The sequence below is a fragment of the Mollisia scopiformis genome, assembly GCF_001500285.1.
Source record: "Mollisia scopiformis unplaced genomic scaffold LY89scaffold_29, whole genome shotgun sequence".
NCBI classification, from domain to species: Eukaryota; Fungi; Ascomycota; class Leotiomycetes; order Helotiales; family Mollisiaceae; genus Mollisia; species Mollisia scopiformis.
In genome coordinates, this window is record NW_017263609.1 from 816954 (window position 1) to 838099 (window position 21146).

Genomic DNA, 21146 nt, shown 5'->3' on the forward strand with positions numbered 1-21146 from the left:
GCTCCAACGCGTCCGATTGAGGGGTTTCTTGATGACTATCCTTCCTGAATCATCAGAAAAGCCTTTCCCAATCTTCTGATGCCCATTTGACGGGATATCCACGACCTCTTCAACTCTACCGCAGCTCCAACCCCGCTCCAAACATCTGCTAACATCACCCTTCCAGGAACGCTTACGACCTCTCTTCTGCGCGGCCGGCGACCTATTCGTCAAGGCTTTCACACCTCCCTTCTGCCCTGCGGCACCTTTGGGGCAACCCTAGGTGACCAAAGGGCTTTGTTAGACAAGCCTTCCCTCCTTCTTTTTCCCCGCCCGCCCTTCGACTTCAGCTGCGGCCCCTGCCAAAGCACACACACGAAGACCCCTTTTGTGTGGTTACGTAGCTCCGCTACGTGTTCCGTGCCTAAGGACTTCACCCGATCTCGTACACCGAAACGACTCTCACGAGTCGTTGTACTTGGTCACCGGACTTAGTCCAAACCTACTTAACACCTGGTGTTTCGTAGGCGCCTTTATCTTCATTGATAAGGGAGAGGTGCGGTCTCGCTCCTCACAAACCACTTTCAATGGCTGCCGTCGAACCGGCACCGAGCCAAAGCACAACCCGAAGGACTTTTTGTGGTGTACGACTCTAACGGGTCGTTTCTCACACCAAGGACTTCAAATACCTCGTACGGTGTGCGACCTTAACGGGTTGTTTCTCGTACTTCTTGGTATCCCCGGGCTACGGTCCAAACCTATCTAACACTTCATTGCGTTCGATAGGGAGTTTATCTTTCGAGATAAGCTAGACGGCCTTTGGCAGTCTAAATTCATCTTAAATGCCTCCCAAGGCAACAAAGGCTCCCGCCAATCACTTTCCACACTTTAGGTATTCCCACGAGTCGCAAGATTCTGCGTCTCTTAAGAATATCAAGTTAATAGTTTACCTTCGGGTATTCAATTGGCGAACCACCCGGGTCCAAGTAGGATTGTAGAGGCATTCATTTGTCTCTACTCTGAGAACCGGCCAAGTCGATAGTTTACCTCCGCGTATTCACCGGCGAATCCCCTTGCTTTAGTGAACTCAGTTTATCTTTAGCACCCCTTTTCGCTTTAAATTCCTTCAAAGTTATCTTGATTGGAATTTTTAGCAGCTTTACATTCCTTCTAAGGATTCTTAGTTGGAATTTAGCACGGCAGCTCGCACTAGAGTTGCTTATTTACAAACCAAAAACATCGGCCATGCAAGATAGCATTGCTGAGTTTGTTAGCTGACGCGCAAACTCATGATGAAACTCACAACTTGGAAGGCCATGCAAACACAAAGCATTGCCGAGTTTGTTAGCTCACGCGCAATCTCAGATGAAACTCACAACCTAGAAGGCCATACAAGGAGATCCCACGAGATCGCATCGCCGAGTTTGTCAGCTCACGCGCAAACTCAGATGGAAGTCACTGCCCCGTAAGTTCAACTTCGCCAAATCACAGCTACGGAGTATGCTAACACAGTCTAGTGTCCGAAAATGAACGTCAAGTTTTGTCCTTGCAACATCGGTTCACCTGCCTTGGTGGCCGTCTCTTCAACACACTTGTCGCGTCTGCGTACCTAACGCCTCGTATCCGATGCTTTTCACATCCCCTCCGGACGATACACATCGCCAACAGTCAAGTACACCGCAAGCTATATCGTGGAGGGAGCTATAGGTTAGCGGCTTCTGATGGGACCTGGTCGGGAAGGAGCTGTGATAGACAATGAAAGACGACTTCAAACCTGAAATTCCCCGTGATTGCTCATTGTTCTCGTTGTGATGATGTTTCGATGTCCCAGTTCTACATCTCTTCTGTCTATCTCATTCTCAGAACTAATTGATGACAATTCCTCTTTACCCTAACCTCAACTACCAAGGAAAGTTCGAGGCGTCCTTCATATGCCCCACTCCGATCGTTTCCAAGCAGTTCCAATACTAGTGTATTCGAAAATCTCTGCATTAAAATGTCTCCACAGAGCGTTCCAAAGTACAGCCGATCGTGCGAGGCTCTCCTCCTGACCCTTCCTCGAAATAGTTTCTTTCTCAATCCTCCTGAGAAGGTACGTCCATTTTTCTTGCATTGTTTGCGATCTGCCGATATGCTGGCTGCCCCGACACCTTGCTCTACGATCCCGCGCCGCTATCACTGTTCCCACTCCCTGCTTTTGTCTGTCTTGCTGGTGTGCGTGGCGCCATGGCTTCACGATTTCCGAATGCGATGTTGTTCTCCTAGGTGGCTCTGTGCTCTCGATGGGTTGCTGTCATTCCAGTCACCTTTCCACTCGCTCTTACAGGCTCGCCTCCTATATAGCCTATATTATGGTCTATCTGCCAGCGAACCTACATCGAGAAGTAATTGAGACATGGCGAACAATCGTAGCAGAAGATTCTTGGGTTTCGTGTGGTCGGATTCTCTTGCTATACAAGAATGGTTGGCAGAGCTTCTCTTCTAGTGCGGGGCACGTGTATTCCATACTGATGCCTCAAGCCAGCTGCTGGCGAGAAAACTGAACGATGAATGTTCAATGCAGTCTCAAAGGAACAATCGAGGATACAAGGCCACACGAGGTATTCTGGTGCCAGTCCGGAAGTCCCAGCGTCAGAGGAACATTGCCACGAGTTTCGTGTAGGACGGAGATGTCAGAGATCATGGGATATGGTGCTTTATGAATCCATTGAAGTTGAGAGCTCAGCAAGAGACTTCTCATGATGCTGTTGTTAAGGAGGCTCGTTGAGATGAGAAACCACGAACTTCATTTGGTGGTCGTTTTTGCCCCGCTATCTGACCAAAGATACCTTCCCGAGCTGCGCACTCGAAACCCAAACCGACATTCGCAAGCCTAGCAAAGATCCGAGAACATCATTTGTGATAAAGACTAAGTGTTCTTCTAGCTCTGGGACAATTATGACCAATTTACTAACATCAAAGCAGTCACGCCAGCATTAGCATCCACGTTCCAGCTCGACCAGACTTTGTAGCCATGAAAGAAGCGCAAACTTCAACATACTTGCCACATTCCAGCCTGTCCAGCTAGCTTTGCTTACTAGAGCTTCAATCGAGTTCTCCTAAAACTTGTGACAAATCCTGCTTAGCAGCAATGAAGTGCAGCCCACGAAAGCCTAAAGTCAAATCATTGGACGATCCAAAGGCTGTCAGCTTTCCACAAGCTTCTCATTCACCTACTCCATTGCTATGTGTCTAGGCACACCGGGTTCAGTTGCCAATTTCACATTATCGGTAAGTAAGAAGTCATGGCACGCCCTTAAGAAGTGTGGCAAAAGTGGGGGACATTCGACTTAAGTCTCACTGCTCTTCACAGCAATCCTTCAACTTTCACCATGGCTTCGATGGAAAAGATCTTCTCTGATTATGACGCTCGAAAATTACATCTAGAGTCGAGCGATAATCAGTTCGCAAAGGGAGTGGCCTGGGTTGAGGGAGAACTAACCCCACTCTCTCACGCTCGAATTCCTTTGATGGACCAGGGCTTCTTACACAGCGACTTAACATACGATGTTCCAGCAGTGTGGGACGGGAAGCTTTTTCGTCTGGACGATCATTTAGAGCGTTTAAATCTCAGTTGCGAGAAGATTCGATTGAAGCTTCCTTTGCCTCGAGAGGAGATCAAGCAGATCTTGATGGATATGGTCGCGAAGAGTGGAATTCGAGATGCATTCGTTGAACTTATCGTCACGCGAGGATTGAAAGGCGTGCGTGGATCGAAAGGAGAAATGGTGAACAAGCTCTACATGTTCATCATGCCGTACATTTGGGTTATGGAGCCAGAAGTGCAACGAGCTGGTGGGAGTGCTATCATTGCGAGGACCGTGAGGCGTGTTCCTCCAGGGTCGATTGATCCAACGGTCAAGAATTTGCAATGTAAGACAATCAGCTGAGGAAGGTGCCATGCTGACAGCCATAGGGGGAGATTTGACTCGAGCAATGTTTGAAGCAAACGACCGTGATGCAATGTAAGTAGCGACTTCATGGAGTTGTTCTTCTCTGACTCTTCAGGCATCCATTCTTAACAGACGGAGACGCCAATCTGACAGAAGGATCTGGATTCAATATTGTACTCATCAAGAACGGTGTCCTCTACACTCCCGATCGCGGCGTCTTGCATGGTGTCACTCGAAAAAGTGTCATGGATGTTGCAAAAGCCAATGGCATCGAAGTTCGAGTTGAGGTGGTACCTGTGGAACTTGCTTATCAAAGTGACGAGATCTTCATGTGTACGACAGCGGGTGGAATCATGCCGATTACGGTCCTTGATGGAAAGCCAGTGAATGATGGAAAGATCGGCCCTATCACAAAGATCATTTGGGATGGGTATTGGAAGATGCATTTTGACTCGGCATACACACTTGCTGTTGACTATGGAAGAGTATGAGGTTGGGTTGAAAGATGTCAAGATCTTCTGAAAGTCAAAGCTTTAAGGTTTTGGATAATTTGCTCCAATGCAAGTTCCATCTGCACCGACTTATTCACCAAATACTGAGTAGGCGGTGCATATCCATCTCTACAACTACTTCTGAATTTCAAGGTATCATGAATCAATTTTCCCATTCTGGTGTCCCGTATGGGGTTAGTAAGCTTGCTGCTCTTGCTCAGGCGCTAATCACCCTCGGCTCACCCTCGGCTCAGTCGACTCGCCTGAGGAACCTGAGCACCCTGAGCAACTCACCTGAGCGTCCTGAGCACCCTGAGCACCCTGAGCAGCTCACCTGAGCAATCCCTGATCATCCTGAGCAAGATTGATCACATCATCACGTGTTTTGACTTTTCGCTTTTTAGCCAATCACACTTGATCTGACCTTCGTTTTTCTCTTATCGTTTTTGTCAAGTTTTGACGAGGATGCTGAAGGAGCCCAAAACGAGTTCCCAAGGAACCCAAAGTGGACACTTTCCAAAAATATACTCAGTGCTTTGCCTACGGTGTAAGTTGCATCAACATGGATGCCCCCCGAGGAGAGTAGTTCTCTTCCCTCTATAATTTCGTTCCTGCTCCGTACTTGTTTTGTTTTGATCTGAATACCTCTCTTCTTCAATATCGTCGTTTTTGATCAACTTCCTAAATCTCTTTGCAAAATTCATTTTATCAATTGTCTCCTATCTACTGATCTTTGCAAGTTACTGTTTCAGTATCCTCAATGCCAAAAAAAGGAGTCAACGGAGGAGTTCTTCGCACGATCCCGTGGCAAAGGCTCTGGTATCAAGTCAGAAATTGTCAACGGAAAAAAGGTGAAAAAAGATCTCCAGCCAGGAACAAAGAAGAATTATACTCGTGCCCTAGCGCGATGGGACCAGTAAGTGCTATTTCCTGATTTCTAGCAAAAAATTCTTCTAATGCTTCTCTCTTCACCAAACAGGTTTGAACTCGAACACCCTAGAGCTACCCCAGATGATATAGAAACATCAAAAGATTGGGCCAGATGTATTGCATATGGTATCGTAGGTGGTTATGGCGACGATATTGCGGGGCTAGGCTCTGTTGTCCGCTCGTGGAAGGATCTCACAGCAGGCTGGCAGTGGGCTGAACGCAAGCCAAAGATAGACCCTGAAGTAGTCATTACCATCTCAAACGTAAGTCCTAGAGGCACTATTTCCACTTTGCTAAGGTATTATATACAATCGCTAATAGAGTATAGTTTATAAAAGGTCCTTTGCAGAGAGAAATCGGCCTGCGCTATAGGAAGCGAGAGAGGAAGTACGGCACCATGATTCACTTCATACACCTTGGAACACAGCTCTGGTCAAATGATTAGCATACTTATAGAAAACCAAGGACAAGATTGGAAGTATGGGGCCAGCTACAAATGCAAGTATTCACATCAGCAAGAGTCGGCGAGTACATACAATCAACTTGTCGTCCTGGATCAGGTCGAGGCCTTTATTATCGAGTAAGTTCTCTGGTTCTTTGAACTCTTCCGAGCCTAGGCGAACGGCTAACAGTTTATTCTAGGACATCACTTTTGCGGTGTTTCGAAATGAGGATGGAAAGGCAGAGTTTGCCATGCAGGTTGTGCGAGACGCAAAAAACATGACATTTAAGCCAGATAAAAGGTGTCGTTATACTACCTAATACCTTGAAGCTATTCTCCAAGGACTAACCATGAAATAGGCCGAAGCACTCATTGCACGAAGGTTTACAACCTCGACCGCTCTTTTGTAATCCGATCCTTACGTATCTCGCCAAATTTATCGCAAAAAGGGTCTTCAGAGATTATAAAACGATGGAAGAGCTTCTTGGTCTTGAGCCGGCCGGGGATGAGATGTTCCAACTTCATTGGGATCCAGAGGTCCTTGATCTGCCCTTCTTCCAGAAAGATGATGGAGAGATCGACACGGCAGACATACTCAGTAAACGTGTGAGAGAGTTGGGCTTTCGTTCGGGATATGAACTCCCGCCTACAATCCATGATTTCAGGGCCGAAGGTCTATTTCTTATTGGTATACTCCACTAGTACTAATTGAGCGAATTTGTTCTCAAAACTAATGTGTTCTTAGATAAGCTTTATTCAACGGCTCAGAGAATGAAGCATGGCGGTCATACCGATGAGAATACTCATCGCGATCATTATGCACCTAACAACGCTGGAACTGACGGCCAAGGCAGCTACTTCGGCGATAAGCTACGCAGTATTGTTAACGACAGATTTCGGTCCATGACCTTGTGTCGCAATCCCGAACTTTGGCAGTCTCTCCCGGCAGAAAAACAGCATGAGCTGGAAAGTAGCCCTGAATTTACCGCCATCGAACAGGAGCTGGAAGCTCTGTCTCTAGATCCTAGGGACGACTCGGCGGTCACTCATCGACGAAAAGAGTTACGTACAGAGGAAAGAAAACTTATTGCTGAAGAGCTTCGCAAGAGCTGGAAACTCTAGCCGAGCAGAATTCCTTGCAACAAAGGCGAAAACTGCTTAATCGGGTACTACTAGACTATATTTTCCCGCGTCCGCGCCTTAATGCCAGAACGTGACCGCTTGGCATCTAGTTTGTTTACCGTCGCTTCTATTCGTAGTGAAGAAGGGCAAGCAGTCCTCCGTGATATGATCGCGCTCTATCAGAAAGAAACTGAAGTAGCGGTTCGTCCGGGATTGGAGCCAGAGAAGTGCATTTGCTTGCCGACAGAGTCTAAGAGGAATATAGATAGGTTCGTATACTCTTTAAACCCTTTTTTAGAGTTCGTATAATACAAAGCGCTAATGTTAGATTTTTGAATAGTAAGCCGGCTGCCCAGAGATGGAGGCATATCTATGGCTGTTATAGAAAGAGCCTTAGAGCCACCTCTGGATTTGCAGAAATGTGCTTTTTTTGCAGCGAATGGGTTATGGGAAAATACGAGTGGGAGAACCATTGCCAGGTCCACTTGGACGGCCATAAACCTCTACCGGCTCAGTGTGACCCGCTCTTCTACGGCGGGACCCTAGCTTCACCTGGCATATGCCCCTTCTGTCTGGACGATGCAACACTTTCAGCTGCTGAACGAATGCATCAGTTCTATGACAAGGCTGAATGGAGAGATCATATTTCCGACCACTTCGGAATCTTTGAAAAAAATGTTGGAAGTCTGCATGAGGGCACATCACACAAATGCCCAATTCCAAGGTCACACTGTCCTGACGATTTCGTGTCAGCGCAACAGGTGAAATTTCACCTTCAGAATAATCATGGTGCTGAATTTGCCAAGAGAGCGAAGAAATCTCGGCCCCTGGATGAAGTGGACGCCAGCTGCCCTAAATCTAAGAGGGTCAGAAGCGTTATCAAGCAGGAACCAGACACAGATGTTGGAGAATACTCCAAACCAGCTTACGAATTTGTGTATCAGACGGCGGAACAGTGGTGTCGAAAGAGCCATAATGCCTCGAATCCAGCAGCTATTCGTTCTGCTCTTTCAAGTACGCCATCAACTGCTCCTTCGACAGCTCCATCAATGCCCCCTTCACTCAATTCCAGGGCTTCAACGCCAATAACTGACACATGCGGGAGTACGACTCATATGCCAGTGTCACAAATTTCTAATGACGCCAATGGCAATATCGATCCACTCCTTCTTTTTATGCCAGGTACCGCGGTATCTGTCGGAGACAATATAGCTCTCTCATCACCACGTCAAAGCTTTACTATTACCTCCCGTGAATCGAACTCTATAAGGGAGTCTTCTGAGGTGTGCAACATAGTGTCGGAATATGATGTGATTGAAGTAGAGGACCCTACAAACCTCGACGAAGAGTCTCAAGCCTTAGAGGCTGGTGAGTCTATTACACATGTTGCCACAACTCCGAGTATGTATTAATAACACCGATATTTTGGAGACTTGAGTCTGATTCAAACACAGAAGCTTTTACTACCCCAGCGGACGACAATGACTGGCTGGACCTTTCGACTATCAGAGACACTCTACCCAGGGAGAAGCCATTAGTGGAGTCAACTGATGTTCTGACCTATGAAGATATAGCTATTGAGACAGGAGGGCGCAAATGCCTTAAAGAAGATTTTGTGTTTGTCGGCGACTCGTTAGATCCAGGTAACTCGAGACTGCTTATTCAATCTTTGTATTGTTTGCTCATTACAACTAGACATACGGAATATCCATGATCGCAAAGAGCTGCCCGACTCATATATCAGTGGAGCTCACAGTAGTCCTGGTAACAGCCCTACTGAAGGCATATCTACTTCTCATCAAGACCCAGAATATCAGCAGCTCAGCGAACAAGCTGTTCAGGAAACTAGGCCATCCCCTGTGGACCCCGAGGATAACCAGTTCGAAGTTGAGCGAGTTATAGATGATCAAGTTGTCCCAGTCGGTCGAGGGAGGCGCAAGAAAATGATTACCCAATACTGGGTCAAGTGGAAAGGATATCCAGAAGATGATAATAGCTGGGTTAATGAGGCTGATATGCATGGGGATCTCATTAAGGCCTATATGGCAGGAAAGAGCTCAGATTGAAGTTATATCACATGTAAGATCTTTGAAGGCACTCTTCGGTCGTTCCAGTACTCTTTTGTCCTCTTTTATACAAATCAATTGATTCTCGACCAACAACTTACTACTGTTTAGGCTTTGACGCCCTAGCCAAGGTCCCATTCTTTTAAGAAATAGATCGTTTCTTGCCTTATCATAACCAGATATCCCCTTACTGCGCATATTCTGGCTTCTATCTACGCACACATATACACAAAAAGTGATTTGTTTGTGGCATCCACCCAATATTTCTTTGGTACCGTGATTGTACACAATCCTTATGATCTTTTCCCTCAAATTTGCGAATAAATCTAAAATGGGTATATCTTCCAGGTTGTGCCCATGTTTCATCACTTCAAAGGATCTCATCCCAGTGCTCATCTGTTCAGCTACCATGCGATAAGCTTGGTATGCAGGAAGGAATTCTTGTGACTTGAGTTAAATGGAGGGCGATATGGAAGTGAAGTTGGTATGAACAAGTAAAGTGATAGGCTAATGTGGGGTAGCTTTTGGATTCGGTGTTTGAGGTTTAGAAGTGATAAACTAATTAGATCAAATAAGCTTTGAAGAGGCAATGGATTATCAAAGAAGTAGGTCAAAGATTGAAGAAGCGTATGTGAGTGGGGTTGGTTGTTGTTGCAAGGTTGCACAAGGTGAAGTGGTTGGAGGTTAGAGGTTAAGGATTAGAAATAGACGCTAAATTTCAGCCTTGTAGCTTGTCCACGGTGAGGTTAGCTAAACCAAGCTTGCGTCCTACTGCAGTGCTCCCAACGGGTAGGTCAGTTCCGCGCTATCGTAAAAACCTGTTCGTACCAAAACAATTCGGGTAAGGAATTTTAAAAATATAATATATTTCCACCAACTATACTAGAATCCTATATCAATAAGTCGAGTTGTTATGTCTGCCAAGTGCTTGTTCTTATCTTTTAACAAATATGGAAACAAAGCTTGAAGTTGAGTAGCTCTTCGTTATCCCATGTGATGGCTAGCTTCTGTTGATCTCGTCTCAAATACGGTCTCGAGATTAATATATCGCCTGGTACCACCCTCGATCTTTATTCTCCTCTTTGTTTCTCATCTTCCATAAAGTCGTATGGAAATTTTGGGAAGTAATATTGTCGCTGAGTTCAAGTTAATAATAGCAACAAGTCTTGGCTTTTTGGGTTCGACTTTCTTTCTCTAGAGCAAGTACTTCTATGAGTCTGAGAAGATGCAAGAAATGAATGTTAATCTTTATCGCGGCTTATGTTCAGCAAGAAACAATGGCTCCAAGTGGGGTGAATCATCTTTCATATAGAGTGTAGCAGCTTAATTTTGAGGGTTCCCTATTCGGCTCCACGGGGAGGGGGGAACGTTCTAAAGCGTTCGGAAAGTGCCCCCGTGGAAGCTTAAATGTGCTCCTATGTAAGTTGTTCTCTGGTGATGTAATGTTGAGAATCAGATTGCAATATAAGTTAGAGTTTATTTAATAAAAGTCTAATTTTAACGAAAGTGAAACGCTTTACGCCCAAGATTCTCATGACAGAGTGTTTTGATAGCTGTTATTATTAGTATTTTCTCCTTATTAGTTCTGATTTCTATTCTTTAAAAAGAGTACATATAATTTAATTGGCAAAAAAGCTAAACTGTAGCAAAATAACGCATTAATCAGTTTCTAATGCGGCCTTTGTACCTTCTTTAGATAAAGATTGCGGTTGTCATAACTAATAGCATCATTAAAATAGCGCAAGCGGAAGCTCCCCAGCCATAACTAATTGCCACTCGTTTCTCTACCTGGATTAGAGGTTGCAAATCCCGGATCTTTCTTTGTACTTCGTATAAAATAATAGTAGGTGCCAATAGAAGTAAGCAACATACTACTCCAGAGACCAGAGGGATCCCGAATTTCAGAAAGAAGTGTACGAAGGAAAACAAACGAGTAAATATTAAGAAAACCAATATTGTACCCATAATAAGGATAAATCCCAGGCCGAATCGTAAGCAGTATTCAATATTGGTTGGGTTGACTCTCGCCAAGATCCCCGCTAGAGGCTGAAGTGCCTGGAAGTCGTCCGCAAGGAAGCTTACAACAACTTCCGGTATGATCCTGGATACGTTTAATGGAAATTTATCGCATTGTTGTGTATGGTTGGCGAATCCCACGCAGAAACCCTTTGTACCCAGCGAACAATTTAAGGGAATTGATCCCTCGATAGCAGCCGTTGCGGCTGTTGCGACGGCGCTCGCAACGCTTTGTGCGTTATTAACTGCAGTTGCAATAGCTGTGGCAAGCACGCTTGTCGCACCCTGGGCTTCGCTTGCAAGAGGTTGGAGAAGGTCAGGTACTGAATTCGCGTGTATCTTAGCCAGTGCGTGATCGGGGAGATGGATATTGGTGAAGTTAAACTATGACAGGTATTAGCCAACGCCAAATGGATTAGAAATAAGCTCCTACGGTTAAGGTGGCAATGCCAGCTTTCGCAATATTATCTTGTCTCAGTAGTAGGATTCCCAGTACAGCACAGCAGACAGCAGCGGGAGGAAAAGACCACCAGGGTGAATATTTTCTGTACACTACTCAGAAGCATGGCGAGAGGCAAAAAGTGGGATGGCAACTGGGTAAGTTAAAGTCATCTGTGTCGAGTGCTGGTGTTGAGGAATAAGTACGCTTCAACATGGAGTGGCTACAAATGGCTCCAGTATCAAGATGTGTATTATTCCAAACTAAAAATAACAGATCTACTACCTCCTAGTCACAAGGGCCGATTGCGGCACATGAGATCCTTTTCCTCCTACCAGGACCCCTAATTTTTGAAGTGATGCTGACATGGTCGTCTCTCAATATGTAAGCTACGGCAATCTCAAATACTTCTCTAATAGCAACACTTTTGGTTTATTCATTCGACTTATAATACAATGGCGAGTGTACCTTCCTCCGCCACTGTGTTAGTCTCCTATCTACAAGCTCAAGTTAATGATATTGTTCGTATTATGCGAGAAACTATCAAGGAAGTATCAGAACGAGGAGAAAATCTAGATTCATTACAAGGCAAGACTGATGATCTTGCTGTACATTCTAACGGCTTTCGTCGGGATGCTAATAAAGTGAACAAGCGGACGTGCTCCAAGCATGTCAAAAGTCGTATGTATTTAATTAGCTGTGTTATCTTTTTATTAGTTGTTCTACTCATTATACCTGTGGTAACATTGGCATTGAACCGTCATAGCTAATTAGCACTAGAACAACGGGGACAGCTACAAGGCAATGAAGATACGAACTAAGGGGAGAAGTAGATGGATTTGATGGCGGTTGAAAAGACTCTAAAATCCAATAATGAAGGGACGTCTAAAAACAACACGTGAAAGTAGCTTAGGAAAACAGATAAGTTATGTAACTTAATTTATTGTTTGCATGATCCAAAGGAATGCCAAGATCCCACCAAGCATGTTCGAAGGGAATTTTGTGGAAGAGGGTGAAGTCAATTCAGGCCTCCACCGGTAGTTGAGTCTGAGTCAGACTCGTCGTTATCGTCTTCTGAATCCGAGTCGGTAGACGAGTCTGTGTCAGAGTCGTTGTGATGGTCGCTCGACCCCCCGGTATGCCGATCTTTCTTGTCCCAAGAAATTTTAACAGGCAAGATGGAAATTGACGTTTTCGGTTGCTGAAGCTCTCGTCTCCGAACACGCCAAAGTCCCCATCTAAGAAATACAAATTAAGGTACGCTTTTGCTTTCCCTTTGTCAACACGTTCTTGTGCGTGGTCCATCATATTTCCTCTCGGACCATGGAGGCTCAATTTGAGCAGCAAGGTTTGTCCCACCCGACTTCCTGGGAAATCCCAGGTGATAGGCATTCGGAAACGCAAGTAAATTAAACGAGGCAAGAACCCGTTGGCACAGACGAGGTGGCACATGAAGTGGGTTGGGAGACCACTATGCGTACTACTGTGTTGAAAATTGCGAGTATATCCGGCAACATGAACGATGAGTCGAGTGACCGATGTTGGGAGGGAGCCTATGAGTTTGATCATTGCTCCCTGCCAAATCTGTTCTTCTGGTAGTTGCAAGCTTGTTTCCATGCGTAATCCTAATCGAAACGTACGTAAATTGACCATGCCTGGCATAAACGCAGCAAGAGAGTCCAAGTTCTGGCAATACGCAGTGTTTTGCGGCGACATTTCCAATCCATCATTGTTGCCTGTATAAGCTACTCCATTGATGGTTAGAGATCTTAGGCAAGACCGAACGAGGTCATGGGAAATTTTGGGTGCTCCCCGAAAGTGCAAGAGACATCGTGGAAAAAGCACAAGATCTTCAAATGCGACAATTCGTGCCATGCGATACCTGTTGAGCCCCCTCGTTAATGTCGTGCGCGTTGCAATTGGAACTGGCACGAACCACGTAGTGAACAAGACAAGTATCTCCATCTTGCTTCTAAGATAGACACTGCCTAACAGCCTCGCTATTGCCAAAAGAACTTCTGCCGGCAAGGCATCCATCGGCATCATGGAGTATGATTTTGCTTATGGTGGGATTAGCATAACGATCAAGACACACGGTAATGAGTCCATAACGCACCAGTATAATGGCAATCCCAAGAAGTCGAATTGAGCTACGAATTAGCGGTGTGACCCTAGATCTAACCGGAGCTTATCTCTACACCATAATACTACACCTTACTAATACATCATCATCTACCATATGGGTGCATCACCAGCCACTAACGAGAAAACGCTCTCCATAAAATCAAAGGGCAAAAATCCAGTGGAGCCAGGAGGTCTCGGTGGTTTCAAAAGCTCGAACATATTATATGATAGTTTAGAACATAATTTCTTGCTAATATATTGATCCCAAACCATCGCGTACAGTCCTCGGACAATGTTACAATCTCTTCCATACTACACGCACAACGTGCTCTTTGAGTGAACGGAGCTCGCTTCATTCCCACTATTAGTAAAGCTTCATTGAGGGTCATCTAAAGCGCGTGTTTCGTTCTGCTGTACTTTCGAGATGTCTTCCCTCCAACAGCGATACCATGAGCCCTGCTGCCATATTCTTTGTCGTATCTCTGCAATCCCATCTCCAAGTTGTCTGTCTTTGAATGATAGCACAAGTTGCGCTGGAAGGGAAAAGGCTTGACTCCATTTCTCCGATTCGAGTAGACCTTTCCACGCTCCTTCATAGAGCGCCAAAGCATCTTCTTGAGCTCGCGGTATCAGATAAGTGATGATCTCGACCGCCACGGCAGCTGTACACTCCCCTCGCCTTACTTCCTCTGAGAAAATAGTAAGGAGGGTCTGGCGTCCGTTGTTCATCCTTGGTCTCAAAAATATTGTACCAACATTTCGACGAACAAATGAAGTTGAAAAGAGTTTTTCGGTTTGTAATCCCACCAAGTATAATAAGAACAACCTCGCAAATATTTGATACAGCCATGTATAAAGAGAAACGTTGCTTGAGTAGTGAGAGGTTATATCTGTTGAAATTCTGAGGCTTTGACGGTGAATTTGGGGAAAGCGCTGTGTTGTCTACTATGCGAAAATCTGTGAGCCGAGAATACTTCAGTAGAGCAGAAGCAGGGGGCAGAAGCAGGGGGCAGAGGCATGGGACAAGGGTGGATCCGCTACTTTAGCGTCATGCCTGATGTGACGCGAGCGGAAAGGTTAACCTATCAACACGACAGAAGTCAAGAGTAATTGGATGCAAATTCAAATATTGGAGATTTGGTTAAGAATCTTAGTGGCACTAAAATGCGCGGGAGCAGATTGCATGATTGGTACAATAATCGCAACTGCATCAACCCTACAACCGTGACAAGCATCCCTGTCTTCAACGGCTTCCTACTTCTGTGCTTTACTCTTGTTATCTCGTGAAGCTAAAGCTAGATATAAAGCCTCCACCTGGCACTCTATTTCTAAAGAAGCCTTACACAAGCCGAAATCCATACAGGCTCCTCGGAAGCTATGCAAGACGACCTTTCTGAAATGAGGAAAGAGAACCAACCTGTCTCGATTAAGAGAGGATGGAAGTTCTACGGAACATTTGGGACCTTGGCACTCCTTAATTTTATATGTGCTATTGATGCCACTATTCTCTCAGTAGCATTACCTGTAAGAGACTCTTCAGATATCCTCTATACCATACTGACTATACTTCAAAGACAATAGCTACAGATCTGAAAGGCAGCACTGCTATTCAGGCTTTCTGGGTTGGGAATTCATTCCTATTGTAAGCCCGAGGTGTCTTCTGACTTCACAGGTATAAAGACTAACACAATCACAGGTGCTCGACAGTCTTTCAACCTTCATGGGCATCCTTCTCACACATTAGCGGTCGAAAGTCAGTCCTCATGGCGGCCTTGGTACTCTTCACAGTGGGCACTATCATCGCATCAGTTGCTGATACTGTTGCGCTACTACTTGTGGGGAGATGTGTGCAAGGTGTCGGAGGCGGGGGCCTCGTCGCCCTCACCTATGTTATTATTACCGATTTGGTTACCCTGCGCGAGCGAGGTAAATACATGTCTATAATTTCACTTCAGTGGGCGATTGGATCCGTTATCGGTCCAGTCATTGGTGGCGTTTTCGCGGAGAGAGCTACCTGGCGATGGATTTTCTGGCTTAACATTCCATTCTGTGTGATTGCTGCTATAGGAATCCCCATTTGTCTCAGGCTACATATCAAGGAGGGCTCGGTCTGGAAGAAACTTCGCGCCTTCGACTGGTTTGGATCCTTCCTCTTCGTGGCTGCGACGACAAGTTGTCTCATCCCAGTAACATGGGTCAGTCTACGATCCGCTGTTCAAAGCATCATTTCTAATATGTGTAGGGCGGGATAATGTACGACTGGTCCTCATGGCAGACCCTTGTACCACTCATACTCGGCGTCTTTGGCCTCATTGGATTCACCATTTACTCCGTCAATAGATCCACCGAGCCACTCATACGCCGTACCCTTTTCAACAACTCCACCGCAATCGTTGCCTACATCGGCACATTAGTTCAAGGCCTGTTAGTCTGGTCGCTGCTCTACTACATGCCCCTCTACTTTGAGGTTGCGAAGAACTACTCGCCTGTCACCTCTGGCGTTGCTATCTTCCCCTTCACCTTCATAGTCGCACCCGCCGCTGTCGTCGTTGGCCTCATAATCACCGAGACTGGTCGCTACAGGCCCTCACTCTGGATCGGATGGTTTCTTACAACCTTAGGCATGGCTCTCCTCATCTCTCTCCGTCAATCAACCAATATACCTTCTTGGGTATTTCTCTCCCTCGTCGGTGGGATAGGTCTCGGCATGCTTTTCAGTGCTCAGGGCTTCGCTGCGCAAGCCTCCGCCTCCAACGATGATCTCCCTTTCGCTGGCGCTATGTACAGTTTCTTCCGGGCCTTTGGGCAAACTCTCGGCGTTGCCATCTCGGGCGTCATTTTCCAGAATGCTTTTAAGAAGAACATCCTGGCCACCGCATATTCTGCTTTTGCAGATGACTGGTCACGAGATGCGAGTTCATTAGTGCAAATTGTAAGAGCGTGGAGTAATATTGGGGAGGAAGGGGTTATGAAGGAGGTGGTGGTTCTGGCTTATGTTAAGAGCTTACGGACAGTGTGGTGTGTTATGTGCGCGTTGGCCGGTGGAGCATCTATTGCAAGCTTAGTGTGGACAAGGGAGATTAGCTTGGAGAGGGAGTTGGAGACAGAACAAGGGTTTAGATATGACATGGACGAATGTAGATGAGAGAAGGCTATGACAAGTGGTCATTCCTGCGTTTAAGTCGTTCATAGCCACGGGGGAAGGGGAAGGGCTGTCACATATGTATTGACATTCTAGTCTTGGGATAGGAGAAATTTTAACCTCAATTGCTTTCTAACAACTGCTATCTGTTATCAATCTAATGTCTAATAGATTCAAGTATCATTAGATTAACTACGCACAAAGACAATATTTTAAATATGTACCTACTAGCGTAGGAGGGCTAAGAGGCCAAAGAGCGCTGCAAATCATACCAATGCGACATAGGATCAATGACTTCATGTTCCTGATTACCAGATATTTCATGAATATCTTCAAGGTGAAAGTTCTCCAAAGAGTAATCGCGGTAAATGTAACGTACGAAGCTGGCAAATGACTGCTGTTCGAAAGTCATTTGTTTTAGTTCTATATTCTTTAGAGGAGCTCTCAAAGGATGCAGAATCTCCTGTAACTTAGTTTGTCTTTAGTAGTATCAACTCCAGCGAAGGAAATACTTTCCAATGATTTAGAACTTACTGCCTTCATAACTTTCCGAATAGGATGTGAAGTTAACGTTTCACCAGTGTCGTTTATCAAAGAAATCTCTTTGAGATTTGTTGCAAGAGGTAAGAGCTCTAGTATAGGCCGTACTGTAGTGCCATACGGTTCGAATCTAAGCCCCACAGAACGCAATCGATTCAGAAAGCTTTTGCCAAGAGCAAATAAAGTAGCGCAATCATGCAGTCGAACATCTTGTATGTGGATTTTGAGATCGATACTTTCATGGACATTTAAGAAATTGTTGATTGCACAAACCACAGCCTTTGTATGAACGCGATACCGTCCTACAGGCGAGTCAAACTCTTCTGGATCATATTGGATTGTGATAGTGTCGAATCTCGTGGAAACCTGACGTGCATTAGTGAAAATGGAAAGCAAACGGTCTTCAAGTTAGAGTTTTTTGGGATGCCTATCGCACTCGCGATCTATCCTAATGATGAGCTCATTAAGATACCGACACGGTTGCTCCTTCGTAAGGTCTTCAGCTTGTGACATGCTCTCGTGCTCTAGATTGAATGGTATAACACGAAAGCACTTTTGGTCGGAAGTAGCCTTGCCGGTATCGTAAATGTCGCTGCAACTTGCCAGCAGACACCGGCCATTTTCGATGGGAGTCCAGGCGGTACAGATATTAGAGAGGAGGCCATTCTATGTATCATTAGAAGAATGATGAAGACCAAGATAGAACGACTGAGCTTGAAAATATTAAGATTTATGGTATGGAGATAGAACCACAATCGGCTTCAAATCGCCAAAATGAGTTCTCTTGTGGAGCCCAAAAGTGCAACTTAATCCATTGCGGACACTTGAACAAAAGTTGGTGGATCAGTAGTCGACCTTTTCATTCCAATGGTGACTTCGACTTCAGACAACTCAATGGTATAATACTTTTGGTGAGGCCAAAAGGAGGCTTGCTGGATTTCTAGCTACTCGAGTCGAGGCTTTTCATACTAGTGAATAATGCCCGATGTTTAAAAAGTGCATCTAAAAAAACAGGGTGGCACGTTCCCGCCCGCCTGACCATCGCACGGGTCACAATGGTGAAGTTTACCACTGTGTCGTGTGCATGAGCTGGATAAACAGGCTTTATTCATTCTCTATTACTTTCCATTAGATGCTAATAGAGGAGAGCTTATTCCCCTTAAACCTACATTCATTCGACTTTTTGGAAACGTTGGCCTCAGTGCCTAAGATTGAAAAAAGGATGAGACAAAACAAAGTCTTGTAGCCTAAGGTATTGTTTGTGAAATCAATTTTTGCGTGATCTGAATATTCTCTATATTAAGATGACTCTGCACCCAGAAAGAGGAACAATCTTGAAATAAATAAATAAACTAGCTAAAGCTCTAGTGATGCCAACAGTATTCGAGAAGAACTCCAAATCCCCTTATCACCTATTATTACCTACGTCCGGCACGCATATTTACAGTTTGCGCCTGTAAGTTAGTTTATCATATTGTCATAAGTTCGCGCACTGGCAGTCGTGAGCTTGAAATACTTAAGCCACTCCTCGATATGGGCACCAGCTCCCACATTGCCAGTCTCCATCTGGATGTGGCGGGAAGACCTTGCGAGTAGACCGTAGTATAACGAATGGATTGTTATCAGTTCTGTGTTGAATAAAGTCCTCGATTGCTTCGTCGCCAAGAACTATGCGACCATGTTCTATCAATCCAGACTTAACCTCTATAGATTCTTCTGTTTGGAAAGCCCCTCTTATACATATCGATTTCAAATTCAAAAGTTTTCTCATCTCTATAAAAACAGTTTCCCAGGAGCCAGTTTTTAGTTCGAGCTCTCGGAAACTAACTGTTTTCAAATGAGTAGCATGTTTGCTGAGGAACTCAATCAAGCAGAACGAATCTTCAATAACTGCCAAGTCCATCTGGAAAATCTGTAAGCGACGAAGTTTAAAAGATTTCATAAACTTTGACGTGAGAGGTTTTTCGTGTTGTGAGACAAACTGTAACCATAATTCTTCGAGCAATGGTGCCGAGTGAATGAAGGCGGATAGCCCATCAAGATTAATAACACGACTTTCCAGTCTAATATTCAATCGCTTTAGTTTTCCGAAAGCATTTTGATATGATTCGAGTTTTGCCATAGTTAATCCTTCTATTGTGCTAAGCATAGCAGGCACATGTAAACGTTGGAGTTTACGCGCAGTGCTCCAGTTTTCGAAATTTTTGATATCTTCGATGGATCCAAGTTGGAGAGCTTCAATTCTCGTACTTGAGATGGAAAGGGCGTTTGTCATAGCATCGAAAAGCCTTCTTCCAAGTGGAGATTGTGCAAAGACGGTATTTACTTCTGGCTCGATTATATGAAATATATCACCATATCGATCACTAAAGTCTTGCATAAAATTGATAGCGCGAAGCCTTTTAAACGAAGGTATTGCTTTGTTAAAAATACCTATGTCCAGGTCACGGGCTTGTAAACGAGTTTGATGTCGATTGCGAGGCAAATATTGTAGTTCATACATCCTATGAACCTTATATATTTCTAATTGGCGCCAACCAAAGACCAAATCAATAAATTCGGGTGAAACCGTGTCAAAGGCTTGAAAATAGCAAGATAAACGTCGAACGCTATTGGCTGCTGGGGATTGCGATAGTTTCAAAAGGTTTGAATATCCTTTTATATCATTAATAAAAGTAATATGCTCGAAATAATAATGTCTTCCTATGGCAGCTAGTTTTGTGCATACCAAACGACTCGCAAGAATATCATTCTTATTTCCATGAATATTAAAATTATCATCCACGTAATAAAGAAAATTAAATATTTTTGATAAAATCTCGTTCGGCAAATAAAGTATCGTGGCCATTAAACGTGAATAATAATATATAGAGATTAAAAGATTGAAATAATTGTATCGATTTATATAATGATTTAAAATTCAAATAAATTGTTTAGTATTACATGCGAGAATATCTTTTCTAATATCCTATGCTCAATATCCAAATTGTATCGTTCTCAGGAGCCCAAATTTGACCATCAAAAGAACTTGGGGATCGAAAACAGTACAGGCACCGGGATCCCGTTGTAGTACCAGTCTAAAATAAATCTACTCTATACTTGGCATTAAACTCTTCATGTGTTGACGAGTTCATCTTAGTCACCCTTCGTGGCAGTTATATTCTCGCGTTGCAATGTTGTGGTAGCCAATATTAATTCGTTCAGCTCACAAAAGACAAAGATGGCAATTATAAAGGCCGTTGAAGTGAGTTTGGCCCAGTCGAGTCATACAGAATACAGAGCGCTGTTCGAGAAGGATACAATCAAATTACTGGTAGATATTCACATAAGTTTTGAAAACAAAGTTCATACTTCATTGATCTGTGCGCATCCTCATTACAACCCTCGCACTATTGGAATTTCTTACAGTACAACGCGATCCTAGCCTTCAAGCCAATTCCATCATTCGTGGCTTGCTAACATGAACGAGAAAACCTAGAAGATTTCGTTGCTTATTCAGAACAGAAGACAAATGTCCATCTCTACCACTTTGGGCTCCCTGGAGAGCTCTCTGTCTGCTGATTGTAAGTGATCGCCTCTCTTGAGCTTCGGAATCCATAAGAGTGCCGTAGCCCTTGATCGGTTGGGTCATGCTTAAAAAGCGATGGATTTGCAGCGATGTCTGCTACTGGCTTGGCTTTTACAAATGTAGTAAGCTAGTATAGCTGTCTTTTGTTGTAGCTGAGGGTCTAGATGAGCAGATGGATGGTAAGCAAGAAGATCTCATGTGCTGAGACTAGTTTGTAGACACTGGTCCGAGGCCGAAAGTGTTGAGTGCAGGCTGGGAACGAGATTGAGCGCGGTAAAGATCCATACGAGCACGGTCACGGACATCCATGGACTTTCGGAGGCGGTGCTTGGAATAGTATCTATAGATGACTACC

The 21146-nt window shown here is 44.7% G+C and overlaps 6 protein-coding genes across 6 annotated transcripts; 5 read left to right on the forward strand and 1 right to left on the reverse strand.

The window, feature by feature from the left end:
- The first annotated feature begins 3320 nt into the window (after window positions 1–3320).
- Window positions 3321–4555, forward strand: LY89DRAFT_711259 (D-aminoacid aminotransferase-like PLP-dependent enzyme). The gene is made up of 3 exons (XM_018217892.1): window positions 3321–3891; window positions 3935–3983; window positions 4027–4555. The coding sequence occupies exons 1-3, from the start codon at window positions 3351–3353 to the stop codon at window positions 4400–4402; spliced, it is 966 nt and encodes a 321-aa protein (XP_018063862.1). The 5' UTR covers window positions 3321–3350; the 3' UTR covers window positions 4403–4555.
- Window positions 4556–7231: 2676 nt separating this feature from the next.
- On the forward strand, window positions 7232–7555 carry LY89DRAFT_564282 (uncharacterized protein; the record flags this gene model as incomplete). The annotated part of the gene is made up of 1 exon (XM_018208513.1): window positions 7232–7555. A coding segment is annotated over one exon (324 nt), but the record flags the coding sequence as incomplete, so codon positions are not given.
- A 204-nt stretch (window positions 7556–7759) lies between these two features.
- Window positions 7760–9050, forward strand: LY89DRAFT_290074 (uncharacterized protein). Its single transcript, XM_018206512.1, has 4 exons — window positions 7760–7910; window positions 8002–8297; window positions 8351–8539; window positions 8592–9050. Exons 2-4 carry the CDS (start codon window positions 8012–8014, stop codon window positions 8960–8962), a joined length of 846 nt encoding a protein of 281 aa, XP_018063864.1. The 5' UTR covers window positions 7760–7910; window positions 8002–8011; the 3' UTR covers window positions 8963–9050.
- A 2822-nt stretch (window positions 9051–11872) lies between these two features.
- Window positions 11873–12187, forward strand: LY89DRAFT_598374 (synaptobrevin; the record flags this gene model as incomplete). The annotated part of the gene is made up of 1 exon (XM_018210038.1): window positions 11873–12187. The coding sequence occupies one exon, from the start codon at window positions 11873–11875 to the stop codon at window positions 12185–12187; it is 315 nt and encodes a 104-aa protein (XP_018063865.1).
- Window positions 12188–12440: 253 nt separating this feature from the next.
- On the reverse strand, window positions 12441–13460 carry LY89DRAFT_676292 (uncharacterized protein; the record flags this gene model as incomplete). The annotated part of the gene is made up of 1 exon (XM_018213570.1): window positions 12441–13460. The coding sequence occupies one exon, from the start codon at window positions 13458–13460 to the stop codon at window positions 12441–12443; it is 1020 nt and encodes a 339-aa protein (XP_018063866.1).
- Window positions 13461–14918: 1458 nt separating this feature from the next.
- Window positions 14919–16686, forward strand: LY89DRAFT_676293 (MFS multidrug transporter-like protein; the record flags this gene model as incomplete). Its single annotated transcript, XM_018213571.1, has 4 exons — window positions 14919–15065; window positions 15116–15183; window positions 15238–15736; window positions 15784–16686. The coding sequence occupies 4 exons, from the start codon at window positions 14919–14921 to the stop codon at window positions 16684–16686; spliced, it is 1617 nt and encodes a 538-aa protein (XP_018063867.1).
- Window positions 16687–21146: the final 4460 nt, after the last annotated feature.

Excerpts from the sequence above, each read along its gene's own strand:
- LY89DRAFT_711259 (XM_018217892.1), top strand. The coding sequence starts at position 3,351 with ATGGCTTCGATGGAAAAGATCTTCTCTGATTATGACGCTCGAAAATTA. Across the intron at positions 3,892-3,934 it reads AACGGTCAAGAATTTGCAAT|GGGGAGATTTGACTCGAGCA; the intron begins GTAAGACAATCA and ends TGACAGCCATAG. Across the intron at positions 3,984-4,026 it reads GCAAACGACCGTGATGCAAT|GCATCCATTCTTAACAGACG; the intron begins GTAAGTAGCGAC and ends CTGACTCTTCAG.
- LY89DRAFT_290074 (XM_018206512.1), top strand. The coding sequence starts at position 8,012 with ATGCCAGTGTCACAAATTTCTAATGACGCCAATGGCAATATCGATCCA. Across the intron at positions 8,298-8,350 it reads ACATGTTGCCACAACTCCGA|AAGCTTTTACTACCCCAGCG; the intron begins GTATGTATTAAT and ends ATTCAAACACAG. Across the intron at positions 8,540-8,591 it reads CGGCGACTCGTTAGATCCAG|ACATACGGAATATCCATGAT; the intron begins GTAACTCGAGAC and ends CATTACAACTAG.